The sequence below is a fragment of the Talpa europaea genome (assembly GCF_964194135.1).
Source record: "Talpa europaea genome assembly, chromosome: 10".
Classification (NCBI taxonomy): Eukaryota; Metazoa; Chordata; class Mammalia; order Eulipotyphla; family Talpidae; genus Talpa; species Talpa europaea.
The window spans coordinates 49938884-49956828 of record NC_140077.1 but is presented as its reverse complement, the minus strand read 5'-3'; the positions used below and the strand labels follow the sequence as shown (position 1 = coordinate 49956828).

Sequence of the window (17945 nt, the reverse complement as noted above, 5' to 3'; positions counted from 1 at the left end):
GGAAATATAGTACAGGATTTCCTCTATAAGCTCCATAATGAAAAGAAAAGTAAGATCAAATTATTGTTACGAACTATCCAATTTTAACAGTCCTTGCCTTTTCAAGATGGTAACAATATTGTTGAGAAAATAAACTTCATAAAATGTTACATCTTTATTTCCAAAAGAGTATTTCATTTACCTTGTTAATGGACACTACTAAAGTTGGTTCCACTTTAGCTTCAATTTCTTCTGGAGTGTAAAAACAATAGAGTTTACCCTCTCTCAAAACACAATACAACCGTCTCCAACTAATCAGTCCTTCTACCATTTGCTGTAAAAAAAAAAAAAAAAAAACAAAAACTCAGGAAACTATCAACCTTAAATCATTATCATCTTAAAGTCAACAAAATACTTAAATCATCAAAATGAAGTTAGGTTTTCCTTTAAATATGATAGAATTACCCCTTAATATACTGTACAGTAAGTGGCTCAGTAGCCCCAAAGCAAAGAGTGAGTTAATATTAAAGAAGAAAAGCTTGAAATTCTGAAAAGCACTAAGCAAAATGGAGGTAATGATTAGCACATAACTTTTGCAACCATAAAATCATAAATCAATGCAGTTTTAGAAAAGCTATTCTATTAAAAATTAGTGCTTAGAATTCCACAGCATTCATCTAATGACTCAGGAAAGTTATAAAAATAACTCTCACTGTTCAAAATATAATTTTTTTCTTACTGTTCTCAGAACACTGGAAAATGTTGACTGCCCTGTAAGAATGCAAATTTTCCTTCCTCCTAATGGAATCTTTTAGAAAAAGCTATTGATTCATTGAAGCCCATAATTAATTATTTACTGAATACAATAACTATGGTTATAAATAAATCAGGAGGAGATGGCACAGAGGCAGTTTTGGAAGCTTAGATGCCTAAACCATGCCAAAAGCTGACTGCCAGAAAGGCCTTTATGTGAAAGGTGTTGAGCTGTCCTTATCAGTTTCCACAAGGAGTCCTCTGTTGTTGACTATTCTATTACTGCTATTAATGAAGCACAGAAACCTGGAAAGAGAGCTCCTTAGTCATCAAAACTGTATCTATCAGACCCTTTCTTTCCCACCTTCTCACCTCCAATTCTTCTCCCCCAAACCCCATATTCTATGTTTACCACTGAGAACTTTAAAAATACTTCTCAATATCAGAAGATCAAACAATTGTCTGTATAATCAGATCTAAATTGGAGTGATAATTTTAGGATATATGAAATCCTCCAACCTGATGATTAAGAAATCCTGCAAATGCATTCTCAGTCATACAAGCTGGCTGGGCAACTAATCGGCAGCACATGTTGCCATACAAGGGAAGCCAAAATGAAGACTCCTCTATTAAAAGGAGAGAAAAAAAGCCCAGTTACAATTACATTTGATTTTTTCATTTTACAAATTTTTTTTTTGCTTTATATAAGAACATATGTATAGGTTCATACAACTCAAACACTAGTACTCATTCAATAGTATAATTATGTTAGAGAAAATAGGAAAGAATATTAAATAGTTTCTAGCATACTACACCTGAAAAAGACATGGAAACTGTTATCTCTTGATCCCTTATTGAAGCTTAAAGTTATTAATCAATGAAGGTGTAAGTAAACACATTTAATGCAAAAATCATTCTAACAATTGATTTTTATATGTTAAATTGTATTTTTTCTGATTTGCATTACAATAATTATCAAAGTGATTTTCTGAATAAAATGCATCAGAGCAAAACTTTAAAATAAAAATTTAATAAACACTTTCACCCTTCTCCTTCCCCTTCACTTGTTGAACAATATAGCTATAATATAGCTATAAATCATTAAGTGGATCCCCCTAAGATAGGGAACTGTAACAAAGGCTGGGGGAAAAACTGTGGTGTGCCAGAGCTGGGTGCTGAGGCCAGGCAGGATGAGGAGAGTAAGAGAGCTGCCTACATGAGGTGGCAGTCTCTGAATGGGCTTAGGAGGGCAATCACATGGGGCACAGTCTAGAGCCTGAGGGCGATCTCTGTTCAGGGGATGGTTTAGTGTGGGGAGTGAGGACCCAAGCAGAGTAAGGAGTCTCCACATTTGGGTTGAGAGTCAGATTCTGAGAAGACCAAGGAAGTCATTTATCATGGGTTACCCAGACAGTATATCAGAGCCATAAGTTGAGAGAGAAGGGCATCCAAGTGGAGGGGCAGCTGGCACGGAGTGTCGGAAAACAGGCAGGCTGAGGAAGATGTCCACAGGGAATAAAGGTGAAGGCAGCCAGGTATGGAGAGTTAGATCCTGAGCAGGACACAGAGTGTCCACATGGGGCAAGAAGCAGTCCAGGGCGTCATATTAGAAGCCCAGCAAAGAAGGAAAGAGTCCATATAGCAGAGATAGGAGAATAGTTGCTTTGAAGATGACTGATTAAAGAAGAAAAAACATGGAAGATAAAAGGTTTCTCACTGTTAGAAAAAAGAAATAGAATGAATTCTGCAGTTCTGAATTAGGATTGAATGTGTGAACTTACAGTTTTCAACATATATAAGATTAAGAAAACCAAGACAAAATATATATGCAAATATGTATGCATGCATGTATGTATATATGTATGTATGTAGCACTGTTTAATCAGAGGCCTGTAAGAAAAAGCAATACCAGAATGGCACTCTGAACAGCAGTGAATATATCTAGAATCACATCATGTCTTCTAAATACTATTTCAATTAAAAAGAACCAGAGTTCCTTGCAGAAACCGATGATTCCAGAGCAGGGGCAGGGAATGTGTATGATGACCCTAGAATATCTTGTTATGCCATTAAGCAAAGAAGTACTCAAAAATGATGAGGACAGATCAAAAAGACACAGAAGTCTTGAATGGGCACACTGGTCAAATTTGAGACAATCTGAACTTCAAAATAAATAATGATGTTAAGAGATTATGAGGCACTGAATGTAGGAAAACAGGAGCCCACAGTGAAATAAATAAACCAATGAATAAACCAATGAATAAACTGAAAGGCACAAAATATATATTCCCTTAATAACAAAGGTGGAAACAAAGTATAGCAGAGAAGCTTCGCAGACACCACCTTAATCAAGTGATCAAAGTGAACATCATCAGTAATGGGATGAATCAAAATTATATGCCACCTGATAGAATGCAATGGGAATCCAGCACCACTTCTGCGCTATTTCTGCCAAAGATGCATATCTGACTCTTATCCCAAGAAAACATCAGTCAAACTCAAATTGAAGAAATTTCTACAAAATAATTTAAAAGTATCAAGATCATGAAAACCAAGGAAAGACCAAAGGACTGGTCAAGATTCTAAGATATTAAAACATGATAATTAATTATAATGTGTGACTTTGCATAATATCCTTTGGCCACAGGGACATCACTGGGATAGTAAACAACATTGGAATGGATTATGAGGATTAGACGGTAATTATGTATTAATATTCACTTAATGACTTGGATAGTTGCAGCAATGTAGCCATGTGTCCTGTTAATAGGAATTATGGAATAACATATTTGGGAGTAATGGAGCATCATGTAAGGAACTTGTTTTATATATATTTGCGGGGATTAAAAAAAAAGACCTTTGCATTCAACTTACAACTTTTCTGTAAGTTGGTTAGTACTTAAAATTTTTTTCCAAAAAACATCGATACTCTAATGTATGATGCAGATATGTATATTGTCTTCACATTATTATGGAAGGAGGGCATTACATAATTTATTCTGTGAATCAGTATACAAATAAAAACCAAAAATATGCTCTCTGATCACACTAGATCACATAAAATGATTTTTAAAGTTTTTACTGCATCCTTGTTGGTAGTGCCTATAAAATGGCTAGTGACTGACTGTTGCTCTTATTAACCAAAAATTCTTAATAATCACAAGAAGTAAAGCATCTGTAAAACTGTATAAATACATTTTTTAATATACAGATACCATGTAGCCAAGGTTTGATACATCAATTAAAGGAAAAAGATCAGCCTACACAAAAAGTACTAAGTAAAACAAACAAAAAAAAGTTTTTATCAGCTTCACTCCCAGCACACTACTACAGAATAGCACACAACAAATTGTCTGGGACTATTCAAATCTTTTAAATTAATATCTTGTTAAAGTTACTGCTTTTTAGGAAAAAAGAAGGCTTAAGTTGGGAGAAATAAATGCATAAATACAATACAGGCAATGATTTAAAAGAGCAGATATAAATAAATACATGAGAATCTGCCTAAAATAGGCAGGAAATGATATAAACATTCTATAAGCATACATCTGAGTACTATATCTGAAATAACTGTGATTAAAGTTTGAAAGCAAATTTCTTTATAAAGTAATTTCAGACGTATGAATGGTTTGGGTTCTAAATATCTCTAAGTTAGTTGTTTTTAACTTAGGATGCACTCCCTAAAGAAATGGAGTCATAAATGATGATTGGTTTTTCAGACCAGTTCATGAAATTTGGTCAGTCAATAATAAACCTAGAACCTAAACAGAACATATAACAATGGGCCTCTTTGGTAAAAATCAGTTCAGATTTCATGGCATGCCATGAACATTCTTTACTGACTGTAGTTCTTGAAAGGGATATTTGATATAGAAGTTCTGGCTCCACAGCCCCCTTGCCATATACCCTGTAATCACCTGTTATTTCCAACCTGGGGCCACTGTGCATTAAAATACAGAATCACAGCTGCTTCTCTCTATCCCTGACAAGAAATATGGCATGTAGGCTGTCACTTAACCTATTTCAAAATCAATTTCTCATTTTAAAAATACTACCTATTTTTTAAGTAGAAAGGTTGTGAAAAGCAAGTAAGATAATGAATCTATGACCTCTACCATTATGTCTGACATATAATGGATACTTCTTATAATTTCATATCCAGGGCAGTCTCATGCCCCAAACCACATGCTTTCCATTTCTTAGTGCTGTCTCTCAGTCCTTGTGCAACACATTTAATCAAAATACTTAATTCTTTTTTTCTAACCAAGGGAGGTATTAGAACAAGATGAAACAGGAAGTGAAAGGGCAGTCTGACTTTTCATTACTTTAAGACATTATCTAATTCATCTGTTGTTTCAAATGGGGAACAAAATGGAGTTTTTAAATGACAGCAGCAACAACAAAAAAAAAACAAAACACAGGCAGGAGAAAGAATCCAGATAACATCTCAGTTCCGTGTGAGTCAATCTTCACAATGTGGTTTCATTGCTTTATAAAAAGTATAAAAATTTCTTGATGACAAATATAAATCTTAATAAATCATTTTGACTTTCCCTTCAATTAGCAACAATAACTGAATTACAATTTTCAAAATGCTTGCATTTCCTTTTGATTTTACAGAATTTGCCAGACATTGATACTTTATTTAAGAAAACCTATTATGTTAATATATTTATATCAATGAAAAAATTAGAGGATAGCATTTTTCCTGTATAAAATTTTGCTTCTTTTTAATTACAAACTTTCTTTTTTCAAAATTTCAATTTATGCACATGTTTAGGGAAATAATCTATCACATAAAAAGAGGCATACAGGTTAGTGTTCTTGAAATTTTTCAATTGAATCTTTAAGTTCTAATACACACAGTTTTGAGGTGTTAGGTTTAAATACAGATATTTTCATAGTCTTTAATATGTTAATCTGTATTGTTTCTCTAAGAAAGTTATACCACACTGTTCCCAAGCTTATTTGACCATGAATATTTTGTTAAAGGAGAATATAGTAATACAGAACACTAAGGACAACTGAGGAATCACTGTTAAAAACTGATGCTCCCTTTGTGAATTTTATTCCTTTCCACAACTTTTCAGATGATTTGGTTGAAAGAATGGGGCTTTTCATCATCAATTCCACTATTCACACAATGACAGTATTTTGAGACTTTGGGTACTTTAATACTAATCATGCCTGACCAGAAAGCATAGCACAGCCTGTCCTGGATTATTTAAAGTCTGGTTCAATCACTTGCCAGCTACATAATCTAGCACGTTAGATTCTCTAAGCTGTATTTTACTCATCTGTAAAATGTAAGTGGTAATAAAATGAGGAACTTGTGAAGGTCACAGAACTAATCAGTAGTAGAACTAGAACATGAATCTAAGGCTGATGGCGCCATAGTCTCCACTATTAACCACTTTATTGAAATGTTTCCTTATAAGAACATCTCACAGAGGATAAGAATATCAACTACTTTAAAGATGTGTTTGTTTATATCTTATTATGTTAAGAACATCTTATAGGAGTTCTACCCTCTTAATAGATATTTGAGTACAATAGAGTATTATTTGTTAATTACAGGCACAATGTTGAACAACAGATCTCTAAAACTTATTCATCAACCTAAAACTTACTCATCTTGTATAACTGAAACTTTACATCTGGTGATTAGCAACTCCCCATTTCACCCTCCCACTGTCCCTGGTACCTGCTATTCTACCCTCTACTTCTAAGATTGGCTATTTTAGATACCTCATGTAAGCATAATCATGCAGTATTCGTCCTTCTGTGACTGGCTATTTCCTCTGAAATCCTTGGCTTGAATTTAGTCATTTCTAAAGGATTCTCTTCTCTTTTCATGAGGTACTGTCACTATGGCACTTTTTTATAATCTGCCATGAAGTCTTCAAGGTTCATCCATGTTGCCACACATTGTGGGATATTTTTTTCTTTTTTAAGACTGAATATTTCATAGACAAAGGTCTGATATAACGTAATAGGCACTCAACAAATGGTGGTAATATTGATAATTCTAGAGAACTGATACAAATGGAATGACAACAAACTTTATTTGCTAGATTTTCTGATTAAATTGATAATGCTAATTCTTATAGACTTCAAATTTTGGGTGACAGAAGGCTAGATGATTCAAATCAGTCCTCTCACTGAGAATGATGAGTCAAATATATTTTAAAAATTGCCCCTAATTCCAAAGAGGTAACAAAGCTATTACCAGTACAAATCTGAGGGTAAATGAGAGCCAGTGAGTTAAGTGATCATGGAAAGTGGAGTCTTTTGGGCCTCCTCAGTGGCACAGCGGTTGAGTGCTGGGTTGCGAAGCTGCCTGCAGCCTGTGCAGCGCCTGTTCGATCCCCGGCTGCTCTCCAGACCTCTCCTGCCGCCCGCTGCTCCCCTCAGCAGTATACTTCGGTCCTTCTGCCTGCTCTGCTCCCTGCTCTGGCTCTGGTGAATTCTCTCACCCTCCCGCGCTTCTGACTGTACCCAGTGCTTGTATAAATAAATAATCTTTTAAAAAAAAATTGTTATTTAAAAAAAAGAAAGTGGAGTCTTTCCTGATAGTATTTGCCAATAATTCCGCAAGATGATGGAAGCAAAACAGAAGTTAATGTTTAGGGGCTGAGCAATGTCAAGCATTGGAGGGGTTTCCTTATACTAAGTTGATACCCAAAGTAACTACCAACATGGTGATGGTGAAAAATCCTTGCTCTGCCCAGAATACACTGTGGGTATAGCAGAGATCCAGACATGGTCTTTGAAGAAATTGGACCTAAACTGACAGTTCCCCCAGTGCCTACCAGAAGCAAAACAGAAATATTAAGTATTAATTTTTTCCTAAAAACTTCCAATTATAATGACAAATGCATAAAGATCAGCAGACATGTAAACAATGAGACACTATGAGTAAGAACAAGAAGAAAAAACTCAACAGAAACTTACCTGGACTTTATTTATCTGAATTATTAGTCATAAGTTATGAAACAGCTATGCATATTCTTTTAATAAAAACCTAAAATATAACATTAACAGTGCATACAAAGAAAACAGAGCAGCACAGCAAATTAGGAAAAGTCAAATAGAATTTTCAGGGCTGGGCCTCCTTGGTAGTGCAAGGGGTTAAGACGCAACCTATGAAGCTATCCGCAGCCACTGCAGCACAAGTTCAATCCCCAGCCAGGAAGCTACCCACATGATGCAGCAGACTTCTCCTGACTCACCCACTGCTTCTCTCAGCAGTGTATTTCAGTCGATCTGCATGTTATGTTCCCCACTCTGTCTCTGGTGAATCCTCTCACCCCCGCACCTCTGGCCTGTACCCCAGTTCTTGTATGCATAAATAAATAAATCTTTAAAAAAAAAGAACTTTTAGAACTGAGACATACAATACCTATAATGAAGAATTTAGTATACGGGTATAACAGAAGATAAGAGAGCCACAGAGAAAATGAGGGAAATAAAAAAAGTAATAAAATATCCACAAAAATTGCAGACAGACAGATAAAATGATAAGTGTATAATAAATAGTAATTAACATAAGAGAGACAGTGAGATAAGCTAACAGAATTAGCAGGATTCCCATTCAATTAAGAGGAATGCTAAAAGAAGAAAAAGAGAATGGAGCTGCAACTGTTGGAATAGATGTGTGAGATCTTGTCCAGAACTAATAAAAGACATCAATCAACATTTTTTTTTAAGTTCAAGGAGTTCTACTAGAAGCATAAATAAAGTTAAATTCTATACTTATATCACAGTGAAACTTCAGAAAATGAATGATAAAGAGACAGGTTAACATCACAAAAGTGATGTTGATAAGTGATTTCCAAGAGCCAATAAAAGCAGAAGAAAGTTTGTGAATTATATGTTTACTATTTAAGGAGAAAATTATTTAAACTGCCAAACTTCTGTTAGCTTGTAAAAAGTATCCTGCATGAATGCTATCCAGAACTTTCACCTTACACCAACTGGAATGGCTATTGTCAAAAGGACATGAAACAATGGGCTAATGAGGATTTGGGGAAGGAACCCTAGTGCACTGTTAGTGGGAATACATACTGGTCAAGCCCCTGTGGTAAACACTATGGAGATTCCTCAAAAATATTAGAACTACCATATAGTTCAGCAACGTCACTTCTGGGTATTTAGTCAAAGAATAAGAAAACAGTAATTTAAAAAGATATATACATTCCTCTGATCTTTGCAACACTGTGATAAATATATTTGAAAGGTCCCCCATGAATCATTCTGGCCTGCACTGTATTTAAGTCAATATCAACTTCAGAGGAACATATTAAAATTAGAAATTATTACTGTAACCACATATACATTGATATATGTAACAAGTAAAATATAGAATATACCTACCATTTCCATTAATAAACAGATTATGGGTCTTGAAATTATCCTCAGCACTTTCCAAGGTAAGGGTAGTATAAGCTAGCAAATTATACTTTGCACCACTAAAAGAAAGAAAACATATTTTAAATTTTCAAGTATGTTTTCTATCACATAAACTAATTTTATATTCAACAGCAAAAAATAAACAACCAGGTTAAAAAATGTGCAGATATTTTTCAAAGATATATAAGTGGCAAATAAAATTATTTAAAAATCTTCAAGATCACTAGTCATTAGAGAAATGCAATCAAAACTACAATGAGATACCATTCCATACCCATTAGGATGGCTTCTAAAAAAAAAAAAAAGACAAAAACAGAAAAGTGTTGACAGGATGTGGACAAATTAGAACCTCTGTGCATTGCTGATAAAAATTTAAAATGGTGCAGCTGCTATGGAAAGCAATATAGTAGTTCCTCAAAAAACAGATAAGACTACAATATGATCTAGTAATTCCACATCTGGGTATATACTAAAAAGAATTTAAAGCATGGACTCAGATATAGGTACACCTATGTTAATAGCAGCATTATTCAAAACAGCAAAATAGGAGAAGCCCAAGTATCCATTTAGGGATGAAAGGATAAACAAAATGAGGTATATATGTACAATAGGATATTATTCATCCTTAGAAGGGAATGAAATTCTGACACTTGCTACAACATGGATGAACCTTAAAGACATTTTTGTGTGTGTGTGGTGTCCTTGTCTACTGTTGGTATCAGGATAACGTTGACTTCATAAAATGTGTTTGCATTCCCTCTTGCTCAATTTTTTTTGGGATAGGTTTGAGAAGGATAAGTATTAGTTTGTCTTTGAAAGTTTGGTAGAACTCACTAATGAACCTGTCTGGACCTGAATTTTTGGGTTTTTTTGAGGAGATTTTCAATTATGATTTCAATTTCCTTGCATGTAAATAGTCTGTTCAGATTTCCTATTTGTATTTCATTCAGTCTTGGCAGGTGCTATACATCTAAAAATGTGTCAGTTTTCCTAGATTTTCAATTTACTGACATATAGATGTTATGGTATCTACCCAAAAAATGCAAAAACACTAATTTGAAGGGATATTATACACTCCCCTGTTCATTGCAGCACCATTAACAATATCCAAGTTATGAAAACAACCTAAGTACCCAAGGACAGAGAAATGGGTTAGGAAGATGTGGAATAAATACATTATGGAATACTACACAGCTATGAAAACGAACTCTTGCCATTTATGACAACACTGGAACATGGAAGACACTGGACGTGATTATGCAAAGCAAAATAAATCACAAGGAGAAACAAAATTCCAGATGGTATCACTTACATGTAGAATAATGAGAAACAAAACAAATGGTCAGACAAAACCAAACCAAAAACAATCCTTAGAAATCTGACTACAGAATTGAGGTTACCAGTGGGGAGCAAAAAAAAAAAAAAAAAAAAAAAAAAGGTGGGAGAGGTCTCTATGGGTTACAGTGGAGGATTATGGATGTCTTGGTATTGGATGTGGTGTGGTAACATACACGCAAAGAGATCTGATCCTATACCTCTGAATCATATACAATGATATAAACCAATGTCATCTTAATTTTTTAAAGGGACATTCTATGAAATAAGCCAGTCACAAAAGAACAGATATGGCATAATTCCACTTATACAAGTTACTTAGAATAGTCAAATTCCTAGAAATAAAGTAGAGTGGAGGTTGCCAGCAGCTAGTTGGATGGGGAAACAGAAAATTATTGCATAATGGGTAGAGTTTATTTTAGGAAGATGAAAATATTCTGGAGATGGATGGTAGCGATAGTTGCACAACATTATAAATGCATTTAGTGACATTGAACCTGCAGTTAAAAATGGTTAACATGGTAAATATTGTTATATATACTACCACAATGAAAAATTAAAAACACCCCCCAAACTTAAGAGGTTTATAAATGAAAGATTACAGTCAACATAAATTAGTCAATTTAGCATGTTTATGATATTTTATCTTAAGAATATTTACAAATTATTTGTCTTAACTCTGAAAGCAGCATGACTGAAACAGAGAGCAAGCTAAAAGCATGGTTCAGCATAAGGTTGGCAAAGACACCCAAATCTTTGTGAGTTTTGAAAGTGGATTTAATTCTAACTGTGATGGGAAATCATGAAAGAAAGTTAATAAAAAGAGTAATGATGCAATCTGATTCATCTTTATTTCCCAAAGGAAGTAATCAATCTCCTTCTTCTGGTATGCCAACTTCAAAGATTTAGGGATTTTATCTATAGGATGAAAATAGAAAACTTCATTACTAATTCCATTTTTGTCACTGAGGTCCCCTTTATGCTTGTGTTAAAATAGTCTCTTGCCAAAGATCTAATTTTTTTTTCTTTTTTTTTTAAATTTTATTTTTATATTCCCCATACAATTGCAACCCCCTTATTTTGACCCCATTCCCTCCTTTCCCCGCCCCCCTCCCCATAGTGTGTCTCCGGTTCATAGTTGTATGTTGATTTTGATTTTTTCTTTCTTATAGCTATTCTTTTTCCTGGTCCCTTATTTAAGTTTTCTAGATTCCTGCTATGAGTGAGACCATCCGGTATTTTTCTTTTTCTTTCTGGTTTATTTCGTTGAGCATGATCCCTTCCAGCACCATCCATGTTGCTGCAAATTGCATGTGTTTATCTTTTTTGATTGCTGAGTAATATTCCATGGTGTATATGTACCACATCTTCTTGATCCAGTCATCTATTTTTGGGCATTTGGGTTGAAGATCTAAAAATTTTGATTAAGTTCTTATCATGGTACTTTGTGGTGATAAAATGCATTTTATTCAGTAATAGTTGTATTTTCTCTGCTAATAATCTTCATTTCAAGAGTTCTCAGTTTTATTATTTTCCAAAATAGTAAAATATAAATGTTCATAATATCAAAGACTATGTTAGAAAAAAATAACAAAACAGAAATACAGACAAAATTTGAAGAGAGATGTCTGGAATTTTTATTAATTGTGCCAGGTGATATAAACTTTGTCTTTTACTAAAACTTCAATGAATTAGTAATACACACTGCATACATGAACTTCTTTAATAAATAAGGACATACTCAAAAGAATAGTTCTTGTTTTTAATATATAACCATCATAGACCAGAGCTCTCTTATTACCCCAAAATTGTTAATTTATATAGGAAAACTTAAGTTTAGTCTTAAAAGTGCATCAAATATTTTTTTAACAAAACAATACATGAGTAAAATTTAACATTATGTTCTGTATACAATTAGTTTAATATCAGCCTCATACGTAGACTTTTGTAAAAGTTCACAAAGTATTATCAAATCTCAATGCTGCCAGAGATAAGAGATACTAGCCTCATACTCAGTGGGGGCCATTCTTGGCTATTATTCACCTATGCTGTTAAGTATCTATAGTGTCTTTCATCATTAGCTCTTACTTTTGCCTATTGTTACACAAAAAAAGTCCCACCAAAAAGTTGAGGAAGTATTAAAGAAAACGATGAAGAAAAATCAAAACAGTTGAGAACAGCAATTACAATGGAAGACCAAATACTACTACACACAAAACCACCTATTAGTTGTTTGTTGGTTAGGAAGCAACATGCTCAAGCATTACCTCAACATAATTCATCACTGATATGCAAGCTTTATGGAACAACATTATAATTTTTCTACTCAAAATACTGAGAAATAGACTCCCTGCTGGCATGGCAGAAAAGAACATGGTATGTTCAGGAATACATTATCATCAATGAATATCAATAAGTGATGCAAGAAAATGATGGTAGGTGTCTGACAAGAAAGCCAGTGTGGCTGGAATAAAGTGAGGGGCAGTGAAGGAGAGAGGTGAGAGGAGAGAGGTGAGAGGAGAGAGGTGTTTAAGAGGTAGAAAGGGTACAGGCCCTTCACACTGTAGTGTTTTTTAGGGCATGACAAAGACACTGGGTTTTATTCCGAGTGAGATGGAAAGCAAATTTTTGACAGAGACATGTTGCTGTGATATTATTTCTACTGTCAAATAATCCCTCTGGCTATCATGTGCAGAACAGACCACAGGGATCATGAGTGAATAACGGAGATACCAACCAGAAAGCAACTACAATTGTCTGGTCAAGAGCAGATGCAGGCATAGAACAGGGTGGAAGCTGCTGGGATAGTGAGAAGTGGTAAGATTTTTGATACAGTCTTATAATTGAATCAGTGTAGGCAGGGCTGTGAAAGAGTAAGACAAGGACACTTCCAAGGTTTTGGGCCTGAACAACTGGAAGAATGGATTTTTTTTTTTAAAAAAAGATTTATTTATTTATGCATACAAGAGCTGGAGTACAAGCCAGAGGAGGGGCGTGTGTGAGAGGATTCACCAGAGACAGAGTGGGGAACAGAACAGGCAGATCTACTGAAATACACTGCTGAGGGGAATAGCGGGAGGGTGAGACAGGAGAGGTCTGCTGCGCCATGTGGGTTGCTCCCTGGCTGGCCGGGGATCACTTCATGCTACAGAGGCTGCAGACAGCTTCACAGGTTGCGTCTTAACCCCTTGCGTCATCAGGGAGTTTCAGAATGGAATTGTTATTAATGAAATTAGGTTGACTGAGAGAAGCATGCATATGGGAAACAGATTATTTTTGGACAAGTTAACTTTAAGATTGTTTTTGATATCCAGATGGGTTGTAGGGCAGAGAGCTGGATATATGACTCTGGAGTTAAGAGAGGATGGATACTGGAGAATTGAATTTGGAAGTTACCAGTATATAACTACTGTTCAAAGAATGTCAGAATATCAAACACTGATATATAAGCACTCTATCACTTCAGATTACCTTGAAAAGCAATGAACAAAGGAGGTAGGCAAGGAATAGTCACTGAGGCAGAAGCAAAACCTAAAAGGTACATTTCAAAAAGTGTTTCAAGGAGAATGATCATTTTGTTAAACAATATGGAAAGGTCCAGGAAGAACAATAACATGTGATTTAGGCTTTGGCAATATGTAGATCACTGTTGTCCTTGACAAGAGCCATTTCTGTAGGGTGGGACAGAGATAACATGACGAAAGCTGACTGAAATGATACAAAAGACAATGAGGAGAGGAAGTAGAGACACAAATTTTTTCTAAAGGATGGCTGTGAAATGGGACAGTAAAAATGTGAATTCAAATATTTGTGTAAATGATGCAGAAGAAAAATGTGTAGAAGAGAGGAAGGAACATGTGTAGGAGCCACTTTTGAGTCATTGAGAAGATGGGGTCTAGTGCACAGATGAACCAAAGGCAGTTCACAAGGATGGGAAACAATATATAAAGAGATAAATGCAGGCAGGCTGGTAGGTAAGGATATGCAAATTCTCTTCTGATTGCTTCAGTAATATCAATGATCTAGAAAACAAAGGTATCAGCTTTGAATGAGAAGGGGAGAGAAGGGGTATTGAGGGTTTCAGAAAAAGAATAACAGTGTGAAATACTGACTGGAAGAGAAGTAAAGTGGAAGGTTATGGAAACTTGGTAGGATTGCTCAGTCATACGGAGAACACACTTAAGATTAGTAATCAGTAATCATGTGAAAACCAGTGAAACTAGTCAATATGACTGTGTTTCTCCAGTTTTTTTTCATCTATTCCTCATGAGTACAGGTGCAGAGTGGCTAAAAGTAGGATTTAACCAACATTGCCATTTTTCCAAGCATGACACCAAAATGAAATGCTAGGAAAAGAATAAAATGGTAAATAATGGAGTTTAAGCTAATCTGCAGTCAGCATAGAGAAGGGAGCAAGCTGTACATGTGGAAGATGGATGATGGAGTACAATACTTACTGTGAAGATTTTAAAGAGTTTGCAATTTTTAGTAATGACAAGATCTAATGTACAATCATGGGGTGGATAACTGAGAAAGGTAAAAAGCAAAATCACAGGGGCAAGGTGGTTATGAAACTGTTAAGTCAGAATACTATATGGATAGTATACATGTATTTTCAGTCCATCAAGAAAAACATCTGAAATGGTGGGAGGCATACAAAAGGAGAAAAAGAGAATGAAGAAACTTTTTAGTTTTACTTTTAGGAGTGACATTGTAATTTAATCTCAGCAGCTACTAAAACCATTTGAGTATTCTTTACTTCAAGAATAGCATCATTTCAATACATAGTGGAATATAAAATACTGCTATTCTTGTACACAAGAAGCAGCTACATTAAAGGCTGAGCATTTATTTGCACTTAGCTCACTGAAGTGACAGCATATTTAAAAGCAACTTATGAGACAGAATAAGCTAAAATTATGTGGTAACCAAAATATGTTTAAAATATGATTTTTCAGGTACTCTAAGGCAAATATATTAAGACAACTACCTATTTCTAATGAATGACACATCTGAAAATAACAATATGAAAAAGTTATTGATAACCTCTTCTAAGAATGGTTGCCTAAGCATGATAAATAAATTATGATAGACCAAATTATAGGAAACATGGTAATTAAAATAATAATGTGTGGATATAAAAACAGAAGCCATAAGATACATAAAAGAAACCATAAGAGATACACTCCTGGGCATCAACTTCACAGAAGTATTTGGAAACACAACTCTAGTAGCAAGGGAAACAAAAGCAAAAATAAATGGCTAATTTTCATGTCTGATGTAAGGCAAAGGTCTAGTTTCATTCTTTTGCATGTGGCTGTTCAGTTTTCCCAACACCATTTATTGAACAGATTTTCCCTTGGTTCCTTCATTGTAGATTAACTGTCCATATAGATATAAGTTTACTTCTGGGTTCTCAATTCTATTTCACTGGTCTGTTTGTCTGCTTTTGCTCAGTACCACAGTGTTTTTGATTATAATATGTTTGCAATATAGTTTAAAGTCTGGCAGTGTGATACCACCATTCTTCCTCCTTGCTTGTCAGAACTGCCTTGGCTATTCAGGGACTTTTATGGCTTCATATGAATTTCAGTAATGTTTATAAACCTTCTATGTAAGACCTGAGACCACACTATACATAGAAGAAAGGATAGGCAAACATTTCACGACACAGACTTCAGAGATATTTTTGTGGAATTTTCTACAACAGCAAGAGAAACAAGAATATAGACAACTGGGAACATAACAAACTAAAAAGTTTCCACACAGTAAAAGAAACTATCACAAAAGCAAAAAGACACTCTACTTTTTGAAAGTATTTGCATACCATACATTTAGCAAGGAAATGATAGTTAAGAACATTGACAGGGAACTTATATAATTCCACAAAAAGAAAACAAATAACACAACCAAAAAAAAAAAAAAGCAGAAGAGCTAAATAGTCACTTCTCCAAAGAAGACACCAGATGGTCAAGGGGCACATGAAAAAAATCCTCATCATCACTTATCATCAGAGAAATGCAAATTAAAACCACAATAAGATACCGCCTCACACCGGTGAGAGTGGCCCATATCAAAAAGACCAGAAACAGCAAGTGTTGGCAAGGATGTAGAGAAAAAGGAACCCTCATACTCTATGGTGGAAAAGTAGTGTGGTGCAGCCTCTAAAGAAAACAGTATGGAGATTTCTCGAAATATTAAAAATAGATCAGCCATATGATCCAACAATTCCACCCCTAGCTATCTGTTCAAAGAATGCAAGAACACTAATTTGAAAGGAAATTTGCACTTCTATGTTCACTGCAACATTATTTACAATAGCCAAGCTATGGAACCAACCCAAATACCCACTGACAGATAAGTATATTAAAAAGATGTAAAATAGAGACTCAATGAAACACTACTCAGCTATTTAAAAAAATGAAATAGTGCCTTTTGGGACAAGATGAATGGATGGAGGTGATTATGCTAAATGAAGTAAGTCAGAAAGTAAGACAGTTCACCAGATAGTTTCTGACTAGAAACCAGAGAAGAAAACAAATCAGCAAAACCACAAGAACAATTCTTAGATTTTGTGAAAAAATATACTGGTTACCAAAGGGATTGGGGATGGAGGGTGAAGATAGAGGAGGGCAGGTAATAGGGTTGTAGAACAGGAAATTTGGTGGAGCATGAATGTGGCATGCAACACAGATGAAGGCTGTACTTCCAAAATCATATGCAAACAAGTGGCAAATCAATAAAAATTGAGAAGGAAAAAGAATGATTATGTGAACACCGGGTAACAATTCCAGAGAAAGTTGAATTTATAGTGTAATTATGATAATCTAAATATCTCCCAAAGATAAGTACTACAAAAATCTGGAAGAGAAATATTAATTTAAAATAATAAAAAGTATTTAAAGTGGTTGAACTCTGAATAAAATTTTTTTCTTCTAGATTCTTTCTCAAGTTTTTATTACTTTGGTAATAAAATAATAAACATGTTGAAACAGAGGCATAGTGACCATATTATACCACTGCTAGAACTTTCAGTGTAGGGAACATGACTTATTAGCCTTTGAATCCAATGTACCACATGGTGTAACTGATGAATAATCATTTCTAAGATGACTAAATGAATGAGTAAATAAATTATACTCAATAGCTGAGTAATTCCCTAGTTATGTTTAAACACTGCATCACTTTTCACACTGCCAAACTTCTTTACACCATTATTCTTTAATATAAATAATCCATTTATTCTAGGATACTTGTTTTCTAACTTCAATTTATTTTAAAATGTAATACAGTAGCTTATTTTTTAATATAACTTTTTGCCAAGTAATCATTCTCAATTTTACCTGTTTTCTTAAGATGGTTGGTTAAAATGATGTATATTTACACAATGGAGTAAAATGTACTAAGTAGTTTTCAAGGAGTTTAACAGTTAATTCAGTTATTAGAAGCACTGGGAAAATCTAGCT

At 34.5% G+C, this 17945-nt stretch overlaps 1 protein-coding gene across 1 annotated transcript in view; it reads right to left on the bottom strand.

Annotated features, from left to right (window-relative positions):
* Positions 1-17945, bottom strand: part of RTKN2 (rhotekin 2) — a gene marked incomplete at both ends in the record, with an annotated part of 75358 nt that overhangs the window by 22326 nt on the left and 35087 nt on the right. Inside the window, 3 exons of the mRNA XM_084246137.1 lie at positions 182-313; positions 1252-1358; positions 9109-9203. Coding sequence (XP_084102263.1) covers positions 182-313; positions 1252-1358; positions 9109-9203 — 334 coding nt within the window. The remainder of the gene's footprint in view (positions 1-181; positions 314-1251; positions 1359-9108; positions 9204-17945) is intronic.